Source organism: Perissodus microlepis, chromosome 19, assembly GCF_051167445.1.
Source record: "Perissodus microlepis isolate ML-2025 ecotype Zambia chromosome 19, ASM5116744v1, whole genome shotgun sequence".
Classification (NCBI taxonomy): domain Eukaryota; kingdom Metazoa; phylum Chordata; class Actinopteri; order Cichliformes; family Cichlidae; genus Perissodus; species Perissodus microlepis.
Window position 1 is genome coordinate 17,449,125 of NC_140479.1, and position 23,935 is coordinate 17,473,059.

General features: G+C 41.0%; 1 protein-coding gene across 4 annotated transcripts; it reads left to right on the forward strand.

Moving 5' to 3' along the window:
* The first annotated feature begins 519 nt into the window (after positions 1-519).
* Positions 520-19,727, forward strand: atr (ATR checkpoint kinase). Of its 4 annotated transcripts, none has more exons than XM_084914684.1 (48): positions 520-713; positions 864-955; positions 2,733-2,885; positions 3,010-3,917; positions 4,015-4,157; positions 4,269-4,445; positions 4,636-4,802; positions 4,970-5,122; positions 5,209-5,407; positions 5,521-5,777; positions 5,873-6,069; positions 6,233-6,333; positions 6,595-6,766; positions 6,978-7,133; positions 7,236-7,430; positions 7,542-7,637; positions 7,806-7,895; positions 8,129-8,224; positions 8,329-8,459; positions 8,596-8,739; positions 9,661-9,754; positions 9,868-9,993; positions 10,392-10,598; positions 10,918-11,031; positions 11,141-11,256; positions 11,480-11,600; positions 11,686-11,823; positions 12,162-12,330; positions 12,655-12,821; positions 13,008-13,172; positions 13,418-13,509; positions 13,614-13,705; positions 13,796-13,973; positions 14,054-14,239; positions 14,408-14,567; positions 14,758-14,937; positions 15,116-15,258; positions 15,909-16,006; positions 16,145-16,374; positions 16,979-17,113; positions 17,216-17,416; positions 17,519-17,662; positions 18,012-18,162; positions 18,262-18,418; positions 18,612-18,765; positions 18,909-19,060; positions 19,147-19,252; positions 19,410-19,727. In XM_084914684.1, the coding sequence occupies exons 1-48, from the start codon at positions 661-663 to the stop codon at positions 19,581-19,583; spliced, it is 7,830 nt and encodes a 2,609-aa protein (XP_084770810.1). In that variant the 5' UTR covers positions 520-660; the 3' UTR covers positions 19,584-19,727. The 4 variants fall into 4 exon arrangements, with proteins under 4 accessions (XP_084770810.1, XP_084770811.1, XP_084770808.1 ...); XM_084914685.1 differs by having other exon boundaries at positions 4,639-4,802; XM_084914682.1 differs by having other exon boundaries at positions 16,979-17,416.
* Positions 19,728-23,935: the final 4,208 nt, after the last annotated feature.

A 23,935-nucleotide genomic window follows, 5' to 3' on the forward strand; every position in this document is an offset into this window, starting at 1 on the left:
GTTGTGACTTTGTACTATATAAATGCCATTTAACTGAGTTAAGGAATTCTACTGTAATTTTGAATTTAGCAACTTAATTAAGATATACATTAAATTCTAATCACAAAATACATACAAATGCCTCATGAATAGTAAAGTAACACATTTGTAGGTAGGCGTACACAGTTTCACAAATATATTTTTTACCTTATACTATTTTCTATTATACCCTCTTGTTACATATTATTTACGCACAGTCTCAATTAGATTTTTTATTTCACCTTTTCTCCTTTTTAAAAAAAAAAAAAAAAAAAATCACTGTTGTGTATATTTTTACCCTACCTACATTGTAAGACCTTTATTATGGGCTTGTGCTGCTTTCACTATTAACAATTTTTTTTAAAAACAATTTTTAAATGTTTTTTTTTCTGCCGTAAAACACATACTTTAACGTTACTTTAACGACCAGAGGGAGCATTTACTAGTTTGCGTTTTGTTTGAGCTTATAGACCCTCGCTGCCTTCCGTATCAAAACAGAAACGTCATTTTGGAGCGAAAGTTTTGGAAAGACTTGACAGGCAGAAGGAGACGTGGAGATGTGTACTGGTTAAAATGATTAGACAGAGCCATATATTAATGTATTAAAGAGTTTTATCGAACAGCGACACAAAAAGTTTAAAAATGGAAGGTCTGGAAATGTCTGCGATGATACCGGCTCTTCAGGAGCTAGCTAGGTGAGTACACGGCTAAAGTTGGCTAAGAGCTAAGTAGTTAACAGTACCACTCATTTGGGCTAAAGTGAGTCCTCGTCTTTACTTATTGAAGTCGATAAAAACCTTTGCTTCGTCATGTCTCTGTGAATAACATCGTGCTGATATTTGCAGTGCGAGCGCTGCAGAGTACGACCAGGTGGTACAGAAACCTCGACAGATTCTCTGCCAGTTCATCGACAGGATACTGACAGATGTGGATGTCGGTAAGCCGGGAATATCGACACATACTAGGGGTGGTCACCATAATAAAAGCCTCTGAAAGGACATCAGTAAAAAACAAACAAACAGCTTTTTGGTGCACACTGTCAGACTTATCTGCTGAAACATTCCCTGAAGTTGTTGCTTACCATGACTACTATTCCCTCTTGTTAATATACTTTGCTGATTTCTTTTTCCCTTTTTTTGTATATTTGTCAAACGTGCATGTTTCAGATCATCAGACAAATTTTAAAAATAGACAGAGATGGCCTAAGTAAATGTAACATGCAAATTATAAATTCCTGAAAAAATCCTGTTAAAAATAAATAAATAAATAAAGATTAATGATGATGATGATAAAAATAGGAAAAAAAACGATCTAAACCTGTGTGAAAAAGTAACTGCCCCCTAAACCTAATAACTGGTTGTGCCAACCTTAAAAGGAAGAACTGCAATCAAGTGTTGGTGATAAGTTGCAACAAGTCTTTCACATAACATCAGCCATAATGGAAGTTTTTCAAGCATGAGCGGTCTGTTTAAGGTCATGCCAAAGCATTTAAATTCGATTTAAGCCTGTACTTTGACTAGGCCACTGCAGAACTTTCATTTTGATTTTTATGGGGAGTTTTTATGCACTGAAGACTTCCTGGTGGGTGTGGGATCACTGATCATTATTCGTGGTTCTTTTGTGACTTACTGGATGAGTTGTTGATGCATTCTCTGAGCAATTTTGGTTGGCTGTCCACTTCTGGGAAAGTTTTCCACTGTTAAAAGCGTTCTCCAATTTTGGCTCATGGCTCTCGCTGTGGATCACTGGAGTCTCAAAGCCTTAGAAATGGTTTTGTAACCCTTTCAATACCGATAGATGTCAATGACTTTGTTTCTCAGCAGATTCTTTAGATCTTGACATGATGTGTTGCTTTTTGAGTTCTTTTAACCTTCTTCACCTCAGATAGGTTCTATTTAAGGTGTTTCTTGTTCAAGAAGCCATTATGGCAGTAATAAGGTCTGGGTGTTACTTGTGAAATTAAACTGAGCTTTCAACCAATGTGGTAAATCACAATTAATTCATCATTTAAAAAGGAAGGAATTACTGTTTCAGTGAGTGCAAGGTAGGTTTGGGTAGTTTTTCTTTCTCTTATTAAATGAAATCAAAATTTAAAAACTACACTTTGAATTTACTTGAGTTATCTTTGTCTAATATTAAAATGTTTTTGACGATATGAAATATGAAAATGTCACAAAAAAGTAAGCAGGTGTAAACACTAACAAGCTCATGTGTGCACATCAGACATTATTCCTTCATTCCCTTAATTCCTTTATCTTTACCTTTGTTACATCTAGTACGCAGAGTTTATGATAAACCATATTAGTTTTTTGTCTTCCCCCCACTTGCATGAATCTTGCCCCTTACTCTACACCTGCACCTGTAACTTCCCCTGGAATATGAAGGTGATATAACAGCAGTTCACATTGCTGGCAGGTGTTTGTTCGGCAAACAGAAACCCAAAGAGGGCACATCGGGTGTGACTAGAGATAGGAAAAGTACAACTAATATAAACCTGTGTCTGCTTCTGTGTTCTTGCTGCTGTTGTATAAATTTATGATGGCTCGGCTTCTCAGATTCTTTTGAATAAATCTTGTACCTGGAGTTTAAATCAGAGTGTTTCTTTAAGCTTTTTTATCATTTAGTGACTTTTCAAGTTAATATTGCAAGAATATTTGACTTATCCTCTGTATGTGTACCAGCTCTTTTAACAAAGCAGTTGTCTTTTCTTCCAGTTGCTTTAGGGCTAAGTAAGAAGTCCACCTCAGAGCCAGCCTGTGTGATGCTGCTGGACTTTGTGCAGCACATAGTTAAATCTTCATCTCTGATGTTTGCCAACCCTGCCTGTCAGCCTGCTGAATACCCAGAAACAACACAGAGCTGCACTGGTAGGAAATTCTTCTCAAAATGCTGCCATAAGTGATTTCAGAAATTAGAGAAAATAAAGCTGAACATGTTTTTCCTTTTTAGTTTTGTCCTTTAATATCTTCTCATTCCTTGTCTTGATTTTAGACTTCAGTAAGTGGGTGGCGGTGCGTTTCCTTCGTGTGGCAGCAGCTCCAGGCTGTGATATCATCCATGGACGGGTCTCTGCTGTGTTGTGCTCTTTATTTCACACTCTGAGAGTCCGGGCACCATTTATCTTTAATTGCCTTATTCAGGAACTCATATTTCTGTCCCAGGAACTCAGCCATAACCTGTATGCACATATTTGCACACTTGCAGGACAGGGACATGTTTTGGACATTCACACAAAGAACCAGTGGCCTGTAAACCTCAAGTGCTTCAGTTTATCCCCCCTCTGTGCCTCCTCATACCTCACCCCCTCTGCCCTTGTGCTCTCCTCACCTGCTGCCTTGGAGTCGCTGACTGCCGTAACGATCAACATCATAACTGAGTCTCTGAGGGGAGTCATCTCCCGTCGTGACCTGAGTGTAGCCTGGGAAGCTGCATGCTTCATCCTGTCCAACGGGAACACCAGACTGAGGAAGGCCTCCATGGTGATGCTGAGAACACTGGTGGAGCTCAGAGGATTTCCTGAGATGCAGGGCCACGAATTCTTTGCAGCCTACTTCCAGTTGCTGGAAACACACTCCTACTCTGCCACAGCAAACATAAATGAGAAGCAAGCTTACGAAGGAGAGCTGTTAAGCCTGACCCGCTGTGTGTTTCAGCAATCGTATGTTTCTCACTCACACTTTGAGCCCATCTACCTCTCACAGATGTTCGAGTGTGTTTGCACTCTTGCTGGAGCTGGCGTCAAGTTAGGTGTAGAAGTGACCGAGTCACTTTGCCTGCTGTTTAGCTTCTCGCTATCTGTAGCACCAGTTTATGAGAGCGCCGCGTTGCTTAGGAGGCAGCGGGTCACCGAAGTCTGCGGGACACTAGCATGCACCGTGGGGACAGCAAATCAAGCTGAAGTACAACTCTGTTCTTTGTGTTTCCTTTTAAATTATCCTTTTGATATCCATACAGTGTTTCCGTCTTTACAATATGTGCTATGCTTGTTGTTCGCAGTGTGCAGAAGGGTTTCTCCGAGCTGCCCTGAAGGCTGAGACAGCTTTAGTGCTGCAGGAGTGTAAAGATGGAGCAACACCTGCCAAGAAGTCTTGCAAATCTGCCACCAGTTCAGTCAGTAAAACTCCTAAAACATCCTCAAGGTGAGTGCATCAACATTTACTACTTGGCAATAACCATGAAAATCTCAAACAATTTTTTTTTTAAATGTCTCATATGTCGTATTGAAGTAATGTCTGTGTCTCTATCTTAAGCAAAGTGGACATGCATGTTCGCAGTAAGGTTTGGGCTGCGTTAAACAGTCGGCTGGAGGAGCTGCTGATGCTTTTGGACTCCAGTTCTGCTAAGCCTGAGACCACCCAGAGTCTTTCTGCTCTGCAGGGACTGGCCCTCATTCTTCATCAGGCAGCCCTCTGCTCCTCACCCGTTAGGTAATTCCCAAACATACGCCCATGCTCTTACACAAGCCCTTTTTCTGCCTCTCAGAAAAACTTTTTCTCTAGTTTTTTATTTTAATAGTGTTTAATATTAGAGATTGCTTACTTTCCTGGCTCCAGTTTGACATATGTCATTCACAGTGATTAATAGCATATTATTCACTTCAACATCTCTTTGTTATAGCAGCTTGTCACCTCTCCTTTGGGTTCCCACTGAGACGCTGAGCAGGGCCCTGAAGAGCTGTCAGTCAGTGTTAGAAGGAGGATCTCAGCCTGTGTCAAATCGGAGCTACTTTCAGTCTGCTGTCCAGATCACTGTCAGGGTCCTCGACTCTATACTTTACCTGACAAGTAAGGATCTAAATACAAAAATACCAGATGTTTTTGGTTTAGTTTGTTGTCAAAATAAAAGTTGATGTATTTTCCATATTTGTTTGTGTTTAATTTGAAGATAGAAATCAAGCCAGTTACACATCCTTTATTATAATCATAATCTTCTTCTTTTTCTTTTTTTTTAGTGAGCAGCCAGAATGATGACAGGCTCCAACAACATGTGTGTGCTCTGTTGTCTCTTCCTTGGGTGTGTGAGAACAAGTCTGTCTCAGCCTATAAGACTTCAGGCTTCCCTTCCTGGCTGCTAGCCTTGGCGCAGAGACTCTGTTTCTGCTACTGTGAGTGTTCCTGTCTGCTTCTTTTTCTTTTAATGAAAACCTAAATGACTGCTTTAAAAGTCATTTAAAGACGTCTTTCTTTCCAGCACCTGAGGTCCAGGCCGACTGCGTGTCGCTGCTGGCCTTTTTACATGGCGGTGTATGCGAGGCGTGGCGCGTGTGTGTGTTTTCAAAGGCGCTGCAGAGTCAGGAGGAGGTGGTGAGAGTAGCAGCAGTCAAGGCTTTCCCTCTTCTTCTCCACCATCTGGGAAACATGCACTACAACCTCATTGGCACTACTTTGCTGTATGGAAACTCATACATTACTTAGTACTTGACCACTGATATTTTCTGTCTTTCTTTCATTGATATCATCAGTTACTTTGTTATATTTCATGGCGTATGTTTGATAATTGTAGTTCCAAGCTGGAGGACAGTTCGGAGCAGGTGAAGAAGGAACTTGCCAGGATCATTGGTCAGCTGAGCTGCCTCCAATCAGAGCTCTCCAGCCTTAGTGACATCCACACAGACTCCACTTGTCTTCCCAAAATCCTTTGCCTCTCTTGTAGTCTTGAAACAGATCATGCTGGGAAAGCAGTGCCATCCCTCAAGGCATCTGTTGTTAGACCCTTCCTATCATTGCTCAGACCACAAGCTCCAAGCACCGTGAAACAAGGTACCTTTTTACCATAAGTTTTTCACAACAGCTGATTCTTTCAAGTCAGTTCACAGCTGCTGTTTTCTTAAACATTTTATACATTTCACTGCCAGCTTTCCTAGAAGCTCTTCCCCACCTGTGCCAGCATGTGAATCTCACTGGTGCAGACAGCGATTCCCGAGCCGTACTCTGTACCCTGATTGGTCTAATGGAGGATTCCGATCCTGTGGTTAGAACACGCTTCAGCCAATCAGTGCGTTTCCTGCTAGCAGAGACCACTAGAAACTCTGAGCAGGGCTCTTTGAATGAGGTGAGCAATTCTGGTGTTAAGACTCCAGTTTTTCTAATTTATTATTATAACATAATTATATTTTTGTCAGGGCAAATTTTCACCATATTCCCTCTCAATCAATATAGTTTAATGTTGCATGTTTACTTGTTGTTTTTTGATGTGGTGTGTGTCACCATCACAGCTCCTGGTTGCACGTCTTAAAGAGGCATTCAGCACTGCTAAACTTCACAGAGATGATGACCTGCGTAACACTCTGATCCTCACCACTGGAGAGATCGGCAGGTATATAGACAGCTTTTTTTTTTTATTCCACAAGCTGTATGAGTTATAGTAATTGTTTTTAATGAATAATATGTTATAAGATGGGAGATGAAATTATTGACCTTATATACAGAAATAAAATGTTGTGTTGCTAGTTGTTATTAGTTTGTATTATTTTCATATCCACTTAGATGTAGAAAACAGATGATTCCTTTTGTTAACACAATTAAAAAGACTACTTAATGAAGGAAATTTCTTCATTCCCCTTTCCTCTTCTGTCAGAGCCACTCAGGGTAGTTTGGTGTCGTTCTCTCTGCTGCGTCTGCTCCACTGTCTCCTGTCCAAGTCGTCCCAGGTGTCTGTAGCTGCTTACACTCAAATTCGAGCCCTGGCCACCACTAAAGGCTTGAAACTGCAGACACTCTTCAGTCAGTACAAGAACCCTATCTGCCAGGTATCTAGTCTTTTGTTTAAATTGGACCAAAACCCATCCTATTCACCTGCTTATTATGAGTTGGATGACTTGCTCTATAATACTGTTATTCATAGTATATATGTGGATTTAATGTTTGAAAATTGCATTGGTTTAGTTTTCATTTGGTCTGTTTTAGATACTGTTTTTGTGGAAAATCTACAGTCCATTACTATATCTTCTTTGCCTTTAGTTCCTGGTGGAGTCACTACATTCGCGCCATGCGTCAGCCCTGCGGAGCACACCAGATCAAGGAACCGAGTCAGCCAATCAGAGGGAGCTGGCTCTGGATATTCTTGCTCAAATCGCGCATGCTTTTGACTTTCCAGACCTCCACCGCTTCCTCACCGTATGTACAGTCATGCACACACATCCACACACAGATTACACAGATAGTAAGCATTCTTTATGTGATGTACATTGGTGCTTTCTTGCATGTTTGTTTATGCAGCGGACCCTCCAGGTGTTGCTGCCTTACCTGGCAGCAAAAGCAAGCTCTACAGGCTCTGCTCTCATTCGAACTTTGGCCATTGAGTTGAAGGCAAACAGGAGAGAGATCCTGATCAACAACTTTAAGTACATCTTCAGCCATCTGGTCTGTTCTTGCACAAAGGAGGAGCTGGAGAGGGCCTTTCACTACCTACAAGTATGAACAACTTTACTTGCATTTTACAGCTGAAACATGATTTAGAGTCATGTACCTGAAGAGGTCATCTTAAAAACAAGTTTATTTTTCTTCTCCTTCATGTTCTTTCAGAGTGAGACAGAAATTGAACTGGGATCTCTGCTACGCCAAGACTTCCAGGGTCTTCATAATGAGCTGCTGCTGCGTCTTGGAGAGCACTACCAACAGGTTGACACACATATGTGGAAACAGATTTTCTAAACATTAAATCTATTTCAAAATATGTGGCTTTGAGGAAATTATTCTGCACAAGGCCTCCTCTTGAATAAAACTCTCACAAATGATCTAAAACACAGATTCTAGTTTCTGTTCTCGTAAGTGTTTATTTCTTTGCAGGTATTCAATGGCTTGGCGATCCTGGCCTCCTTTGCATCCAGTGATGATCCGTACCAGGGACCCCGAGACATCACCACCTCAGAACTTATGGTACTTGGCATCCTCTGCATTTCATGTCAGTGTTTTAGTTTCTTGACTTTTGACATTTGACTAGACAAAAATACTTTATGAAACAATTTAGGCTTCAGAATCTGTGAGATATGTTTTATGTAATTAATTTAAAACAAAAATGTAATTTTTCTATGCAAAAAAAATTTAAGAGATAATAAGCAACTAATCATCTGCTAATTATCCATTAATGAATGTCTTGTTTTTATCTTTAGGCTGACTACTTACAGCCAAAGCTGCTGGGGATTCTTGCCTTTTTCAACATGCAGCTGCTTAGCTCCAGTGCAGGAGAAAAAGACCGCAAGAAACTGGTAATTGATCCTCTAAAATACCAGAATTTTAAATCTGATTGGTTAATTGTCCAATAAAGATCTGCTTGGCTCAAAGTGAACATGTCTGCCTGTTCTTCGTGCAGGTTTTGACAAGTGTGATGGCTCTGATGCGACTGATGGGCTCCAAACACATCAGCTCTGTCAGAGTGAAGATGATGACGACATTACGCACTGGCCTGCGATACAGAGAGGACTTCCCTCTCCTCTGCTGCCAGTCAGTACTTGTATACTTGCACATAAAGTCACATATTGTGATGCATTTATCTTTATTATTTGTTGGTATTTGCTCAGACATCTGTTTCTAATTCGTTTTTTGTTTTTTTTTATACACTCCCTTTTCCTCTGGGTAGGACGTGGGATTGTTTTGTGAGGAGTGTGGAGCCTGCACACCTGGGCCCCCTACTGAGTCACGTTATTGTTGCTTTGCTCCCCTTGATACCACTGCAGCCCAAAGAAACTGCCACCATCATCCGCTTCCTCATCCTGGACAACAGGTAGCAAACATAAGCACAAATGTGCACATTTGATCAGCGTGCAAACACAAAAACACATCTTTCGGTTACGGTTTTAACTTCCCTCATTAGTTAAACCAAATTAAATCACCCCCATAATGGAAGATTATTATTACAGATAGTCACTGCACACTTTGATCCCTGATCCTGGTTTTGTGATTGTATTCTCAGAATTGTTTCAAGGTAATGTAAAAGAGACAAATAGAGCAGGAGAAGTAGGGTCTTTGTTTCTTCTTCTTAAGATTTCAAGGATTCCAGTGGAAGGTTTTCTTGCCCACTTAAAAACAAAAATGACAAACTAGAATATGGCTGGACAAGGACCCACCGACGGTTGGAGAATGGTCGTAGTAAAAGATATTTGTGAAATGAAAAAGATGACCTTTTCTGTAAGGCTCTATAAAGAAAAATTTCAAACATATTGGTCAAAATGGTTTTAGAGTATGCAAAAGGATTGCGAATAATGTGGGAAAAGGATCTTATTCATTCCCATCTCATCCTCTTTTCAATCAACCTGATTTTTCTTGTGCACAACTCGTCTTATTTCCTTTTTGTGTTGAATGGACACTTGTGTAGACATACACAACAATGTGTAAAAGGGTACACATGGATGAGTATGTATGTATGCGTATGTAGGTACTTGAAAGTGTGTGTGTGTATATGTACATAGGTGTGGGTGTATGTGCACAGCTTCGTGGATGTATGCGCATGCACTGTGTGTTTCGAAGTGGAAACGTTTTGCCAAGTTTACATAGCCCTGGGTGAACCCTGCCCTTTTTTCTTCTTCTTTTTCTTTTCTTTTTCTTCATGTCTGTGTTTAGGTCCATGATGTAATGTTCTTGTTCCTGAAAAAAGATTAAATATCATATCTCTTTTAGATGCCTCACTTCTGTCATTTAATTACAGGGAAGAAGTCAGTGACTACCTCCATGAGATTTACTTTCTACCAGACCATCCAGAGCTAAAAGACATCCACACAGTAATGCAGGATTATAAAAAGGTCTGTATGAAGGGCACAACAGAAAGTAAAATGAATGTGAAACAAAAGGTTGGTTGACAGTGATCATACGTACAACACATTGTTGTGTTTTATTTTATCTTTTCTTCTTCCAGCTGGCGGCCAGCAGCAGTGACTTGGCTGCCGCACTGCAGCTCTCCATGAGAGCCGTCCAGCATGAGAACGTGGACGTGAGGATCCACGCGCTGACCAGCCTCAGGGACATGATGCACAGCAACCAGGTACACACTCAATGAAGTGCTACAGTGAAGTAACAGCTCCATGTTTGCAAAGAGAACTCAGAAAAGAATGCAAAATATATATAATGAAACCATTAGACTGCATTATTCCAAAATCACCGGCTGTGTTTATCTTTTTGAAACGATTTGTCGTTGTAAAAGGTGTAAGCCTGAAAGTTGGGTCATTAGCATTAAGGATTATGTACAATGGATGTGTCCAGAAATTAACATACTATAATACATCTTAGCACCTAAATTGGTGTTTCAGTTCTTAATTCTAATTCTTAGTTCAGTTCTTACTACACTTCTAGCATAGCCCATGTTAAATCCTCACCGTTACCCACAAATTTACTTTAACTTAACACATCTATACATATGTTCCTCTGTTTTCTGGAGTGCAGGAGTGGCTGCTGCGGCAGGTTTGTGCGAGTGAAGCAGTGGAGCCGGTCATCTCCAACCTGGTATCAGTGCTGCTGAAAGGCTGCCAGGATTCATCCCCAGAGGCCAGGCTCCTCTGTGGGGAGTGTCTGGGGGAGCTGGGCGCCGTGGATCCGGGACGCTTGGATCTGTCGCAAACACACACCCACGGCAACCGCAACATCTTTGTGGTAAATAACTAACATAGATTGCAAATGTAATTTTATATATATATATATGTATATATATATATATATATATATATATATATATGTGTGTGTGTGTGTGTGTGTGTGTGTGTGTGTGTGTGTGTATATATATATATATATATATATATATATATATATATATATATATATATATATATATATATATATATATATATATATATATATATATATATATATATATATATATATATATATATATGCATTATATATATATGTGTGTGTGTGTGATACTGTGTGTGAAGCAAAGATAACTGAACTGCATGTTTTTTCTCTGTGGCAGAGCGGAGTGGATGATCCTAACTTTGCCTATGATTTGCTGACTGAACTGACCAGAACATTTCTGGCGTACGCTGATGATGTGAGAGCCCAGGACTCCGCTGCTTATGCAATTCAGGTACGCAACAGCTTTAATTATTTGTGTTTGTTCCTCTATTGTATTTATTTATTTTTGGGGGGTTATGTTGAAATGTTTGTTTGTATTGGTGATTTTATATCCACTGTAGGAACTGCTTTCCATATTTGAGTGTCGCGAAGGTCGAACTGACTCAGCGGGCCGACGTCTGTGGAGAAGATTCCCCGAGCAAATTCAAGAAATACTGGAGCCTCACCTCAACAGCAGGTCTAAGTTTACACCTTCGTACACACATAGTCTCGTTTGTAATGTTCTCAGAATTCAGGACTTAAAAATCCCTCAGATGAAAGTTATTTTTCCTCTTCTCTCCTCCCTTCTCCAACATTTTATCTTTTATCTTTATCTTCACTAAGGACTTCACTAAGTCTTTCCATTTTTTTAACTTTTCTTCTTGTAAATCTATTATTTTCTACTCTGCCTCTACCTGCAGATATAAGAGCAGTCAGAAGGAGGTGAACTGGTCTAAGCTGAAGAAACCTGTGTACCTCAGCAACAGAGGCAGCAAATTCTCTGACTGGTCAGCCACCTGGGCTGGATACCTCATCAGCAAGGTTAACCCATCTCTTTTTGAAGTTTTTCCCCAGCTTTATCTTGTTTTCCAAGCCAGAAGTTAAGGGAAGTTTCTTTGCTCTCCAGGTGAGACACGAGTTGGCCAGCAAAGTGTTCAGATGCTGTAGTTTCATCATCAAACACGACTACAAGGTCACAATCTACCTGCTGCCTCATATTCTGCTCTACATGCTGCTGGGCTGCACTCCTGCAGAGCAACAAGAGGTGAGGACACATCTGAACCACCACAGTAGATCAGTTGCCTCCATCTCACCTGATCCCTACCATCCTCCTCTGTCACACCAGCCCCTCTGCATGGCCTCATTCACTGCATCCATGAATCCTCTAATTTACTTCTTTCCTCCTGCCTGGCAGCTTCATATTCAGCATCCTTTGTCCAGTATATCCACTATCCCTCCTCTGCATATGTCCAAAACCACCTTAGCCTTGCTTGTCTAACTTTGTCTTCAAACTGTTCAACCTGAGCTGTCCCTCTGATGTCTTCAGTTCTAATCTCGTTCCAATTCTCATTCCTTGTTGTTTCATTCTTGTTTCTGTCGAAGGTTACAGAGGAAATGCTGGCTGTGCTGACAGAGGGAGATGGACAAGCCGAGGGGCTTGCCCAGAAGACGGCCTCCAGCCTGTCACAGCTGAGCACTCAGACTGTGTTCAGCATGCTTTCACACCTTACACAGTGGAGTCGCCACATCCTCTACTCCAAACCCAAACATGGTAAGAATTCAGTTCAGTTCAATTCAGTTTTATTTATCCATAAAAACAGTTGCTTCAAGGCACTTTATATTGTAAGGTAGACCCTACAATAATCTAGGGACTAATGAAAAGATGCATAGCTTCAGTCACTGTTGAAAAAGATGCATTTACTCAGTCAACTCTATAGCAATTTATATTGCTATTATTTACATGATAATATTGAGGCTTTTATGCATTATTTGCATTGAGCTGTATAAGAAAATAACTAAATAAAATTCAGTTCTCCTCATTGTTCACTCACCCTATTGCTTTAATAAAGTAAAGAATTATAACATGATATTGCAGAGAGTGGGGATTATCAGCGCGTGGTGGCCTTCCTGAAAGATATCCCGCAGGATGTCCTGGCCAAGGCCTCTCTACGATCCAAAGCGTACACTCGTGCCCTCATGCACTTTGAAGCTTACATCCTGGAAAATAAAGAGAACATACAAGACCATCTCTCATTCCTGCAGGTCAGAAAACAATTTGGTTGTTAACCATTAAATAAAAGATTGACTCAGGACTTTTGACTGCATTATAAAAGTTATCTTGACAGCAACGAGTCCAATAGTACAAGTGCACTTGTCTTTTAACCACTCATCCAATTAATCTCTGTGGTGAACTGTAAGCTCTGTGATGTACGTGATTGCTTGCCACAGACGCTGTACGCTGCAATGCACGAGCCGGATGGAGTGAGAGGTGTCAACGCTCTGAGGAGGGAGGAACCATCACTCCAGGAACAGATACTTGAGCATGAGAGCATCGGCCTGCTCCGTGACGCCACCGCATGCTATGACAGAGCCATACAGCTGGAGTCAGACCAGGTACCCAAACACATGCAGTCCATAAACATGTACCTGTCTAAATGCATTGAGCTGCTCCCATGTGATCGACTGATTAGTTATTTGCATTTAAAAGAACTGACATGCTTAATAAACCGGTAAGTGTACATATACTATACCAGTTTTATATGTTTTCTTACAATATGTTATTTATGATATCGACATAAAAGATAATTAACTTACTGTTTTTTCTTTCTTGATCATTTCAATTATCGCTTTGTATAAAGATCGCTCACTATCATGGAGTGATGACCTCCATGCTCGGCCTGGGACAGCTGTCCACAGTCATCACGCAAGTCAATGGAGTACTGGCCAACAAGTAAGAAAAATACATATCAGTGTACATCTATTTCTTATTAAATGTAATTTTTAAAATTTAGGTTAATATAGGTTTGCCTAATGTAGCATTGTATGTCCATTTAGGCACCAGTGGAAGTCAGAACTCAACACCTACAGAGTAGAGGCAGCCTGGAAGCTTGGAAAATGGGACCTGCTGGAAGATTATTTGAGTTCAGGTTGTGCAGAAACACAGCATGTATTTGCAACATCTGAAAACATGCTGCATGGATCTGCTTAAAGCATAGTTTTCTATTCTGTGTCTCCAGACCAGCAGTCCAGCACATGGGGTGTGCGGCTCGGCCAGTTGCTGCTCTCAGCTAAGAAGCAGGATGCTGAAAATTTCTATGAGAAGCTGAAGCTGGTGAGGAAAGAACAGGTCGTCCCTCTGTCTGCTGCCAGTTATGAGTGTGGAACCTACCAGAGAGGATACGAGTATATTGTCAGGTCTGTGGATGTCAGCTCAGTTTGGAGTCAAGTGTGTTGTGTTTTAATAACTTTCTAAAAAAGCTTTTACGTGTGTTTAGACTCCACATGCTCAGTGAGTTGGAGCACACCTTCACTGAGCTGCTGAAACGGAGACAGGGATCCGGGTCCAACCTCAGCCAACTGCCTCCTCATTGGTCAGATCGGCTGGAGATGACGCAAAACTCTTTCAGGGCCAAGGAGCCAGTCCTGGCTCTCCGCCGTGCCCTGCTCAGTCTGGGAATGCAGTAAGGAAACATCACTTTTTAGTTGCACAGATTTTAACATGCTGTTTTTCTGAAACACACACATTAGAGAAATCGGTTTAAAATTTCTTCTTAATACAACAGGATCTCTATATTTTCAAATCTTTCTGAACTCACATCTGCATGTATCATCTCACTCTTGCGCTGCAGACCTGTATGTCAGGAGCTGGTTGGGGAGTGCTGGTTACAAAGTGCCCGGGTTGCCAGGAAAGCAGGACACCATCAGACCGCCTTTAACGCCCTTCTCAATGCAGAAAATACAAATCTTGCTGAACTGGTCACAGAGAAGGCAAAGTGGCTTTGGTCTAAGGTATAACCAGGCTACAAATAAAACCAGCATTCATTATATGATGCAAAACTGTATGCAAATTATTCACATTTGTACAGGACCAGAAAACATATTTTCTTTAGTGTCTTCCTATCTGCAAATTAGATTTTCATACATGTGCATAATCAAATTAAACTAATATAGCCTAATTTGTCTGCCTGAATGTCATCAGGGCGATGTCCACCAAGCCCTGATTGTCCTGCAGAAGGGTGTGGCTCAGTGTTTCCCTGAAGATCAGCCTCTGACAGATCCTCGCAGTCTCCAGACTAAAGGCAAAGCCATGCTGCTGGTGGGGCGCTTCATGGAGGAGACGGCCAACTTCGAGTCTAATGCCATCATGAAGACATACAGGGTTGATATATCTACACACTTTCAAACTAGATTCTGAAAATGTTTCATAAAAAGACAAAAAAGTGAAAAATGCAATGATGCAAATGTCAGAGATCACCCTCACAGTGATGTGGCACCAAAGCAGATTTCTGCATCACTTGTCTTTACCTTATGTGTTTTTTGTTTTGTTTTGTTTTTAGGATGTGACTAACCTCCTACCAGAGTGGGAGGATGGTAACTTCTACTTAGCCAAATACTATGACAAAGTGATGCCAATGGTGACAGATAACAAGCTGGAGAAACAGGGTAATCTGATCCGTTACATCGTCACATTCTTCGGGAAGTAAGTTCTTGTTCTTTGTGCTGATTTGCAGCCCTGTAGACCCAGAGTCTCCAACTCCAGTCCTCGGTCCTGCAGCTTTAATATGCATCTCTACTCAAACACAGCTGAATCAAATGGTTGGATTAATTCTTCAGCATGCCATCAAGTTTGCCAAAGGCCTGATAACAAGCCATTCATTGATTCAGGTGTGCCGGAACAAAGATGCATCTAAAAGCTGCAGGATACAGCATTTATTTATGTCTGCTTTTCTTTTCTTTCCAGTCATCCTACTCCATGCGCATAAATCGCTGTAATCAGATCCTTAAGAAAGCCGACAGTCTTAAACAGTCCCTGGAAAAATTCATTGGAGATGCCAACAGACTGACAGACAAGCTTTTGGAGCTTTGTAATAAACCGGTATACACGCCCATGCACAAATACGCTTCAATAGTCTATGACTTCTCAAACTTGACGGCATGCTGAAGAATTAATCCAACCATTTGATTCAGCTGTGTTGGAGTAGAGATGCATATTAAAGCTGCAGGACAGTAGCTCTCGAGGACTGGAGTTGCACACCCCTGCTGTAGACTACAATCAGAGCTTCTATTAGCTACTTCACAGCTGTTAATTTCTTCATCAAACAACACACTTATCAACTTTCTCCCTCCTAGTGCTCTGCAGTTTGGAAACCAGTATATCTACCAGGCCATGCCTCGCATGCTGTCTCTTTGGCTGGACTTTGGAGCTAAAGTGTGTGAATGTGAGAAAGGTGGGCAAATCACACAGGGCATGGAGATATTTCTAGTTTCAGTCTAATTAATTTGCAAACTGCTTTCTAGCTATTTATTTTTAGCATTTCATTGGCTTTTCATTAACACTTGATATTATACCTATTCCTTCACCTCAGCTGGGCGAGCAGACAGACAGATGCGACAGGAGCTGAGTAAAATCAACACAGTAGTGAGCGAGCACTGTGCTAAGCTGGCGCCGTACCAGTTTCTGACCGCATTTTCCCAGCTGATCTCCAGGGTGTGTCACTCCAGCGATGAGGTCTTCAATGTCCTCATGACCATTGTGGCCAAAGTGTTCCTCACATACCCCCAGCAAGCTATGTGGCTAATGACTGCGGTGTCCAAGGTGAGAGAAATGAGCCACCCCTCATTTAAGGTTGATGGTGATTTCTATAAACATGGAAATATAGCCTTTGTAATTCTAATGAGCTTGAAAGTCAGTATTTGATATGACCACTTTTATTCTTCAACACAGCCTGAACTCTCTTAGGCAAGTTGTTTTGTCATTTCATTAGGTAGGATTAGGAATATTCAGGAATAGTTCTCCAGGCTTCTTGGAGGACATTCAAAGCTTTTCCTCGGATGTTGGCTGCCTTCCATAACAGATAATAAATGCATCTCTTCTTTTGTCATCCACTTATGTAGTAGCCACTGTCCAAACAAGCCCTTTGAAATCCCTCCAGAAAGCCTGGGAACTATTGCTCAAGACCACTTTAAGAAATTACTAGAAGGTCTGGGTCTTTGGAAGCAAAATATAAACAAATGAGGGCTGACTATAAAGTTTAACATTTGCAAGTCTGTTTATGTGGCGTTGTTTTTTTTAAATTTGAAATGTTATTTAGCAGATCAGTTCAAATCAAAATTACAATTTCTCTGTTAGTTTTCGTAATCAACTGCTTCTGCGTCCAAAATACAGCATTTATTTATGTCTGCTTTTCTTTTCTTTCCAGTCATCCTACCCCATGCGCATGAATCGCTGTAATCAGATCCTTAAGAAAGCCGTCAGTCTTAAACAGTCCCTGGAAAAATTCATTGGAGATGCCAACAGACTGACAGACAAGCTTTTGGAGCTTTGTAATAAACCGGTATACACGCCCATGCACAAATACACTTCAATAGTCTATGACTTCTCAATCCTTAAATCATCTTTAGGCAGGAGTAGAGATGTTTCTATATGTGTCTTACAGGTGAATGGTAACAGCACCACCCTCAGTATGAGCATTCACTTCAAGCAGCTAAAACGTTTGGTGGAGGAGCCGACATTCAGTCAGATCCTGATCCCTCTGCAGTCTGTCCTCATCCCAACGCTGCCCTCCACAGGCGGGGAAAACACACAGCATGATGCTTTTCCTGGACACTGGGCATACCTGGATGGTTTTGAAGACAGTGTAAGAGAAAGAGGGTGTTAACTATTCTGACCGGCCGCCACCGTATGTTTAACATTCAGCAGGAGTTGATGACAGTTACAGAAAATAATCTTGTTTGTGTAGGTGGAGATCCTGGCCTCTTTGCAGAAGCCAAAGAAGATAAGCCTGAAGGGTTCGGATGGTCGGGGTTACACCATGATGTGTAAACCTAAAGATGACCTGAGGAAGGACTGCAGACTCATGGAGTTCAACTGTCTCATCAATAAGGTATCTGGGAGATTTCATTCAAACTAAATGGATATATAGTGAGTTCTGGCCATAGAGGGACTTGCATGTTAGGTCAGAATAAACAAACTTACTAACTTTTAGAGGTTCAATCTTATTTTATGTGTTGTTCTGGCCTCAAAGTTAAAATGAAATATTAGCCTCTTCTCATAATGTGAATAAAAACTAAACCTTTTTTTTTTTTTTTTTTTTTTTTTGCAGTATAGGAGCTCATTATGTAGCAGAGCTGTACTAAATCAATCAATATGTGTGCAACTTACATGACAATACTTGAGAAAATGTGAGAAGAACAGCATTTATATGTGCTTGTTTGTACTGTGTGTTTGTGTAGTGCCTCCGTAAAGATGCTGAGTCCAGACGGAGGGAGCTACACATCCGGACTTATGCTGTGATTCCCCTCAATGAGGAGTGTGGCATCATCGAATGGGTTAACAACACTGCCGGGCTGCGGCACATTCTCACAAAGCTGTACAAAGAGAGAGGTATCCCTTCTTATAACACCTACAATCAAAAACCTTTTCTTTTTTTTTAAGTAAATGTTGGGAAGTAATTAAGTTGTTCACCTTTTCTGTGTTTTTAAGGTATCTACCTATCAGGTAAAGAGCTCAGGAAGCTTATTCTTCCCAAGACAGCTCCCTTTGAGGAAAAACTGCGAATCCACAAGGAGGTGCTGTGTGCTCGACACCCCCCTGTCTTCTATGAATGGTTCCTCCGGACTTTTCCTGACCCCACGTCATGGTATGACTTTCACTACAACACTGCTATAATTATACTCCTGGAAGTCACTGCTTTACCAGAAATGTTAGTCATTTTCATTTAACATCTTGACCACATTTGAAAGAAGTTATTTCAATTCAGAATTTTTCAAAAATCTGCTTTAAGTTTAACTTAAATCCAAGAATAAATCTTTGGAGTATTTGTGTGTTTACAGGTACAGCAGTCGTTCAGCATACTGCCGCTCCACTGCTGTGATGTCCATGGTGGGCTACATCCTGGGTCTGGGAGATCGCCACGGAGAAAACATCCTCTTTGATTCCTTCACTGGAGAATGTGTTCATGTAGACTTCAACTGCCTCTTTAACAAGGTTTTTTTTTTTTTTGCCTTAGATTCAATAAAAAATATTACTTAGGAATATTCATATATTTATTATTTATTATATGTATCCTTAACACCAGTGCATGTTGTTGCTTTTAAGTTTGCCTGTGCTTTTCTCTCCTTTTCCACTAGGGGGAGACATTTGACGTGCCAGAGGTTGTTCCCTTTCGTCTGACGCGAAACATGGTGCATGCTATGGGGCCCATGGGCATCGAGGGCCTCTTTAGGCAAGCCTGTGAGGTTACGATAAGACTAATGAGAGACCAGAGAGAGCCACTCATGAGGTACATTCACATAAAAAGTATTAATGTCAAATTCAACCATTCATAAATATTAAAAATGTGTTTTTGTTTTTAATTTTTCCTGCAAGCGTGCTGAAGACCTTCCTTCATGACCCACTGGTGGAGTGGAGCAAACAAGCCAAAGGACTATCAAAAGCTCAGGCCAATGAGACAGGAGAGATTGTTAATGAAAAGGTGGGCATGTTTCTTGAATTTTTACCTCTTAAATTATATTTACTTGCAAATCTAAACCAGAGAGACTTTATTAATCCCAGAGGAAAACTGGGCTAAATACAGCACATTCAGGTTCAATAAAACCTAATAATGTTTGTTCTTTACATTTCTCTGCTAGGCTAAAACCCACGTGTGTGACATTGAGCAGCGCCTGCAGGGAGTGATTAAGAGCAGGAATAAAGTGCTGGGTCTTCCTCTGTCAATTGAGGGCCACGTCCATTACCTCATACAAGAAGCCACGGATGATAAACTACTGTGTCAGATGTATTTAGGCTGGGGTCCTTACTTGTAGAAAGAAAAAGCACTCAATTCAGAAGATTATAATGCAATCCAAGCACTTTTGACTGTTTGTTCCTGAGCCTTTTTCCGTTTTGAAAACATTGAAAATGCAGCACTGTTGTACATTCCCTTGTAATAAACTATTTTGTTGGTTAAATGTGCTGTAGTGTGTATCTTCTAATCTCTTAACCCTCAAACTCTCAGAGCTAGACAGGCTTGTCAGCTGATTGTTTTAATCCCCTGTCTCCTGCTGCTTCTTCACTCCTGATTACAGCCAACTGGCCCAACTTTTTACATAAAAGCACCACTTAGAATTAAATGTCTGCTTAAAAAGCTGAAAGTGGACTGGGTGAAGGTGTGAGTAAGAAGTAGGTAGTAGTTTGTTTTTGGCTAGCAATATTTTTCTTATCTAGTAATGAGTTCAGGTAGTCAGAAAATCACTGTATTTGTAATTATTACTTTTCTTCTTTTTTGTTAATGCTTGGTTGTTGTTGCAGCTGGCTTTGGGATAGATCAGGATGAGCTTGGTTGTATTTATGTATTTGCATATTTTTAGTGGGAAAACACTTTCCAAGATAATTGCATGAGAATATACTTTTATTCTGAATAATCTGAAATGGAAGTGTATTTGTGATAATATTTATTATCACTTGTAATCTGTTGCTGTTGTCAGAGACGACCGGTTTAGCTCGACGATGCTGTTATTTTCCACGGTTCTGGAAACTCATATTAAAGACACCCAGCTCGACAGAAGAAGCGCTCGGGATTGTGAGGAGGATAAACTGCCAACAGACTCTAACCCTATATCAAATTCTACTCTAATACATTAAAATACCAGTACTGATGACCAGAGTACACACATGCAACACTTTTTTCTTTCGTGGTTAACATCAAGAACAGACAACAAAAGTCAACGTGTTTTTAATTTGGATTTTTTTTTTTTTTATTTCATTGTAATGCCAATTAACTACAAAGTCTCCTGGAGGTGTTTTGAAATTTAAGGTGGAGGGCCTGCAGGACCTCTATCTTAAAGTTCAAAACACCAGTTTTAGAAAATTCCAGCAATCAAATGATCCCTTATGAGCAAGCACAAGGCGACAGTGGGGAGGAAAAACTGCCATAAAAAGCAGAAACCTCCAGCAGAACCAGGCTCATGTAGGGGCAGCCATCTGCTGCGGCCGGCTGGACTCGATGGAAAACAAAAAGGAGACACAATGAAAATATAATAGTTTTTTAGGAAAACTATAAAGGAATTTGATTTGACACTATGATTGACCGTTTTTGGATCATTTCTGCTTCAAGATTTTGCGAGAAGCAAGGCAGTGGAAAAGTCAAGGTCTTTAGTCATCGCTGCCCATAAAACAGCATCTGAAGGGTTTCATTAAAGCTTTCTTCAATGCTGAAAAGAACCTGGCAACTCTGGACTTTTGTCGATAACTTGTGGGGACACGCAAATGGATTTTCAAGAGCCTCAAAATAGCCTCGTCAAATGAACTATCACATGCCAAAGCAGCATCCATGATCTTTTCTGGGGAGCCAAACTCCTTGATGAGTCCTTTAACCAGTTTTTTGGTCAATCCTCTCACGTCATTTTCCAGACGTGTTGTAGACTCCGCGCTGCTGATTTCTGGTTGCACCAAGTTTTTGAGACGCTCAATGATGTCAGCTAGTGTTACGCCATCTGGAGGAGTGAGACGGCCTTTTCGCCTGCTTTTGGACTTCTCGAGAAGTCCAATTAAAACAAAGTAAACAAGGTTTTGGGATACTTCCTCCACTTGAGCAGATGACACTGACGCTTCTGAGAGCTTTTCCTCTACGTTTTCTGAGGGTTTGTCCTCAGAAACTCTGTCCTCTGACTTTTCAGACAGTTTCTCATCTGTGGAGGGTTTCTCCTCAGACTTCTCAGAGGGTATGTCCTCATGTTCTTTGGAGAATCTGTCCTCTGACTTGTCAGACAGTTCCTCCTCATCCTTTTTGGAGAATTTGGCCTCTGATTTTTCAGGCAGTTCTTCCTCCCTCCTCTCGGGAACAGGTGTTGAACTTAAACGAGAGGATGTTGAGCATTTCTCTGGAGACTTGGCCTGTCTTTCTGGAGATGCTGGTCTAGAATGACAGGGTGTTCTAGATTCTCTGCCACTTTTTTGAGAAGAGTCTGACTCTGTATCTTTTGCCCGTGTCTGTGCTGTTGCAAGGAAGTTTTGGATATCTTTAATAGCATCGGACACTTTTTCGCTCTGAATAATTACATCAATTGCTTCATCATCAACCAAGAGCAGAATCTTTTGCAAAAACTTTGCAACTGCGTCTTCTATGATTACATAGAGGACTTCGGGAGAAAAGGAAACTCTTGATTCAGCTACTGTCTGTGGTGTACTGGAGATAACAGAGTCTGATAGACTTCTACCCATACAAGTATTGGGAATTTGGTATATACGACTTGTCATTAAATGGTCGTACAGTTTCTCTGTTAATTCCCTTGAGAAATTTTTGATGTTCTCGCTTATTCTAATGTTCTCAAGGATTTTTTGGATAATATAATGTTCTTCCTGTTTTGTTAACTTGTTGTATATGTCAATAATTTCAGATCTGATGACATTAAAGTTAGCTGGAGTAGAACATTTTACCATGGTTTCCAGAGTAAATGAGCTTCTTGAAGGGGAACTCATTCCCTCAGTTTCAGGGGAGTGGCTTAGGTTTAACAGACTAATCAAATGTTTTTTGCTCTCCTCCACTGTGTTTTTCAGCCCCTCTTTCATCTTTTCATAATGTTTTTGTGCGAACTTGAAAAAATGGTGTTTGCGGGATTTTTCTGGTGCGCAAGGAGCACGTGAGTTGAAAAACTCTCTCACTTTATCGAAGATGGCTCCCATAAATCCAGATTTGGGTGAGATACATTTCTCACTGTGGGAAGAAGAATCAGTGTCAGAAGAAGGGAGATTGTCAAATATAATATTGACAATGTCAGCTGCAAATTTTTCTACTGCGGCATCAGGTTCCAAACGTTCTGCCTGCCTTTCAGCTTCTGCACATTCCCCACTTTCTGAACTTTCTTTCTTTTCTGAAAGTTGCTCTGTTTTAGCAGGTGACTCAGTTTCTATATCTTCGTCGTCATCTGATAATTCATCATCTGCAGAATATGATTCTCGACTATATCTGGTCAGAATATCCCTAACCTCCCTGATGGCCAATTCGCGTGAGATGCCGGACTCACTGCTGTCTGTGCCGGACTCACTGCTGTCTGTGCTGGATTCACTGCTGTCTGTGCTGGATTCAGATTGACTTGAATCGCTTACCGTTCTAATGCGTGAGCTTCGCCGTTTTATTGCGTATAATTTCAAGCATGAGAGAGCAAGATGAACCATGACATGGAGTCTTCCAATATTGGGAATTCTTCCGCTGATGTAAACAGCAGGGTTTAGCGGTAAATTGCTCTGCCTGACCACGGTGGCAATCGACTTTACCTTATCTGAAATCTCCCTCTCAATCATCTTTGTCAGCTGTGTAGCACTCACACAGTCCTGCTCAGGGATGCTGAGCGCTTTAGCAAAAGTGACTAAGATGGAGTCACCAAGAAATGGATTTTTTTCTAAATCCGTAGATGCACCACGCTGAATGGCGGGAAGCGCAAGTCTCAAGATTTTGGCTGTGGCGATCTGTATGATTTCAGAAATCATATCGGCCAAAACTGCTTGAACATCAGAATCCAAAAGTCCATTTTCTATTAAGATCCACTGTTCGTCAGAGAGCTTGTTGAAGGCATTATTGATAGTCGGTAACAGCTCATCTGGTGATAGGACCGGAGGAATTTGAAAATTATAAGACATTGTTGTTCCACAAGGATTCCCTCTGTTAAAATCTTCCTGAAATGCTAAACTTTCTGATTTGAAAGAGTGGGGAACGTTTCACGTGTATAAACTCTGGAAGCTTGGGTCATATTTGAGGACTATCCCGGATCAAAGGCAGATCAAAGACTTCTTCTGTAACGGCACTTGTTCGAATGCACGAATATTCACGCATGCGCAAAAGCACCCGAGTTCCAGGCACGTCATAAAGGGTGCGCATGGCGTCACGAACCGTTCCACAACCAAGAGGTCATAATCTCGGCAGATCATCGCGCAAATAAATCTACAACTGACAATGAAGTCCATTTTCTGAGAATGAGAAACTATGGTGCAGTTAGCTCTCGAGTGCAGCCGCGGTCAAGCCAGCCGCACTTTGAATTTTGTTGATCTTTTTTTTTTTTTGCCTTAATACGGTACGCGAGTTACTCTGAAACTACGGAGCTCCGCAGGGGACATGGGAGAAAAAAATTAAGACGGACTTTTGCGAGATCTCGCAAAAGCCCGTCTTAATTTTTTTTCTTCT

What these genes read in the sequence shown, in the direction of transcription:
- atr (XM_084914682.1), top strand. Translation starts at nt 661, where the DNA reads ATGGAAGGTCTGGAAATGTCTGCGATGATACCGGCTCTTCAGGAGCTA. An exon ending in GGGCCTTTCACTACCTACAA is followed by an intron (nt 7,431 to 7,541) that starts GTATGAACAACT and finishes ATGTTCTTTCAG; the next exon opens with AGTGAGACAGAAATTGAACT. An exon ending in TTCCTCATCCTGGACAACAG is followed by an intron (nt 8,740 to 9,660) that starts GTAGCAAACATA and finishes ATTTAATTACAG; the next exon opens with GGAAGAAGTCAGTGACTACC.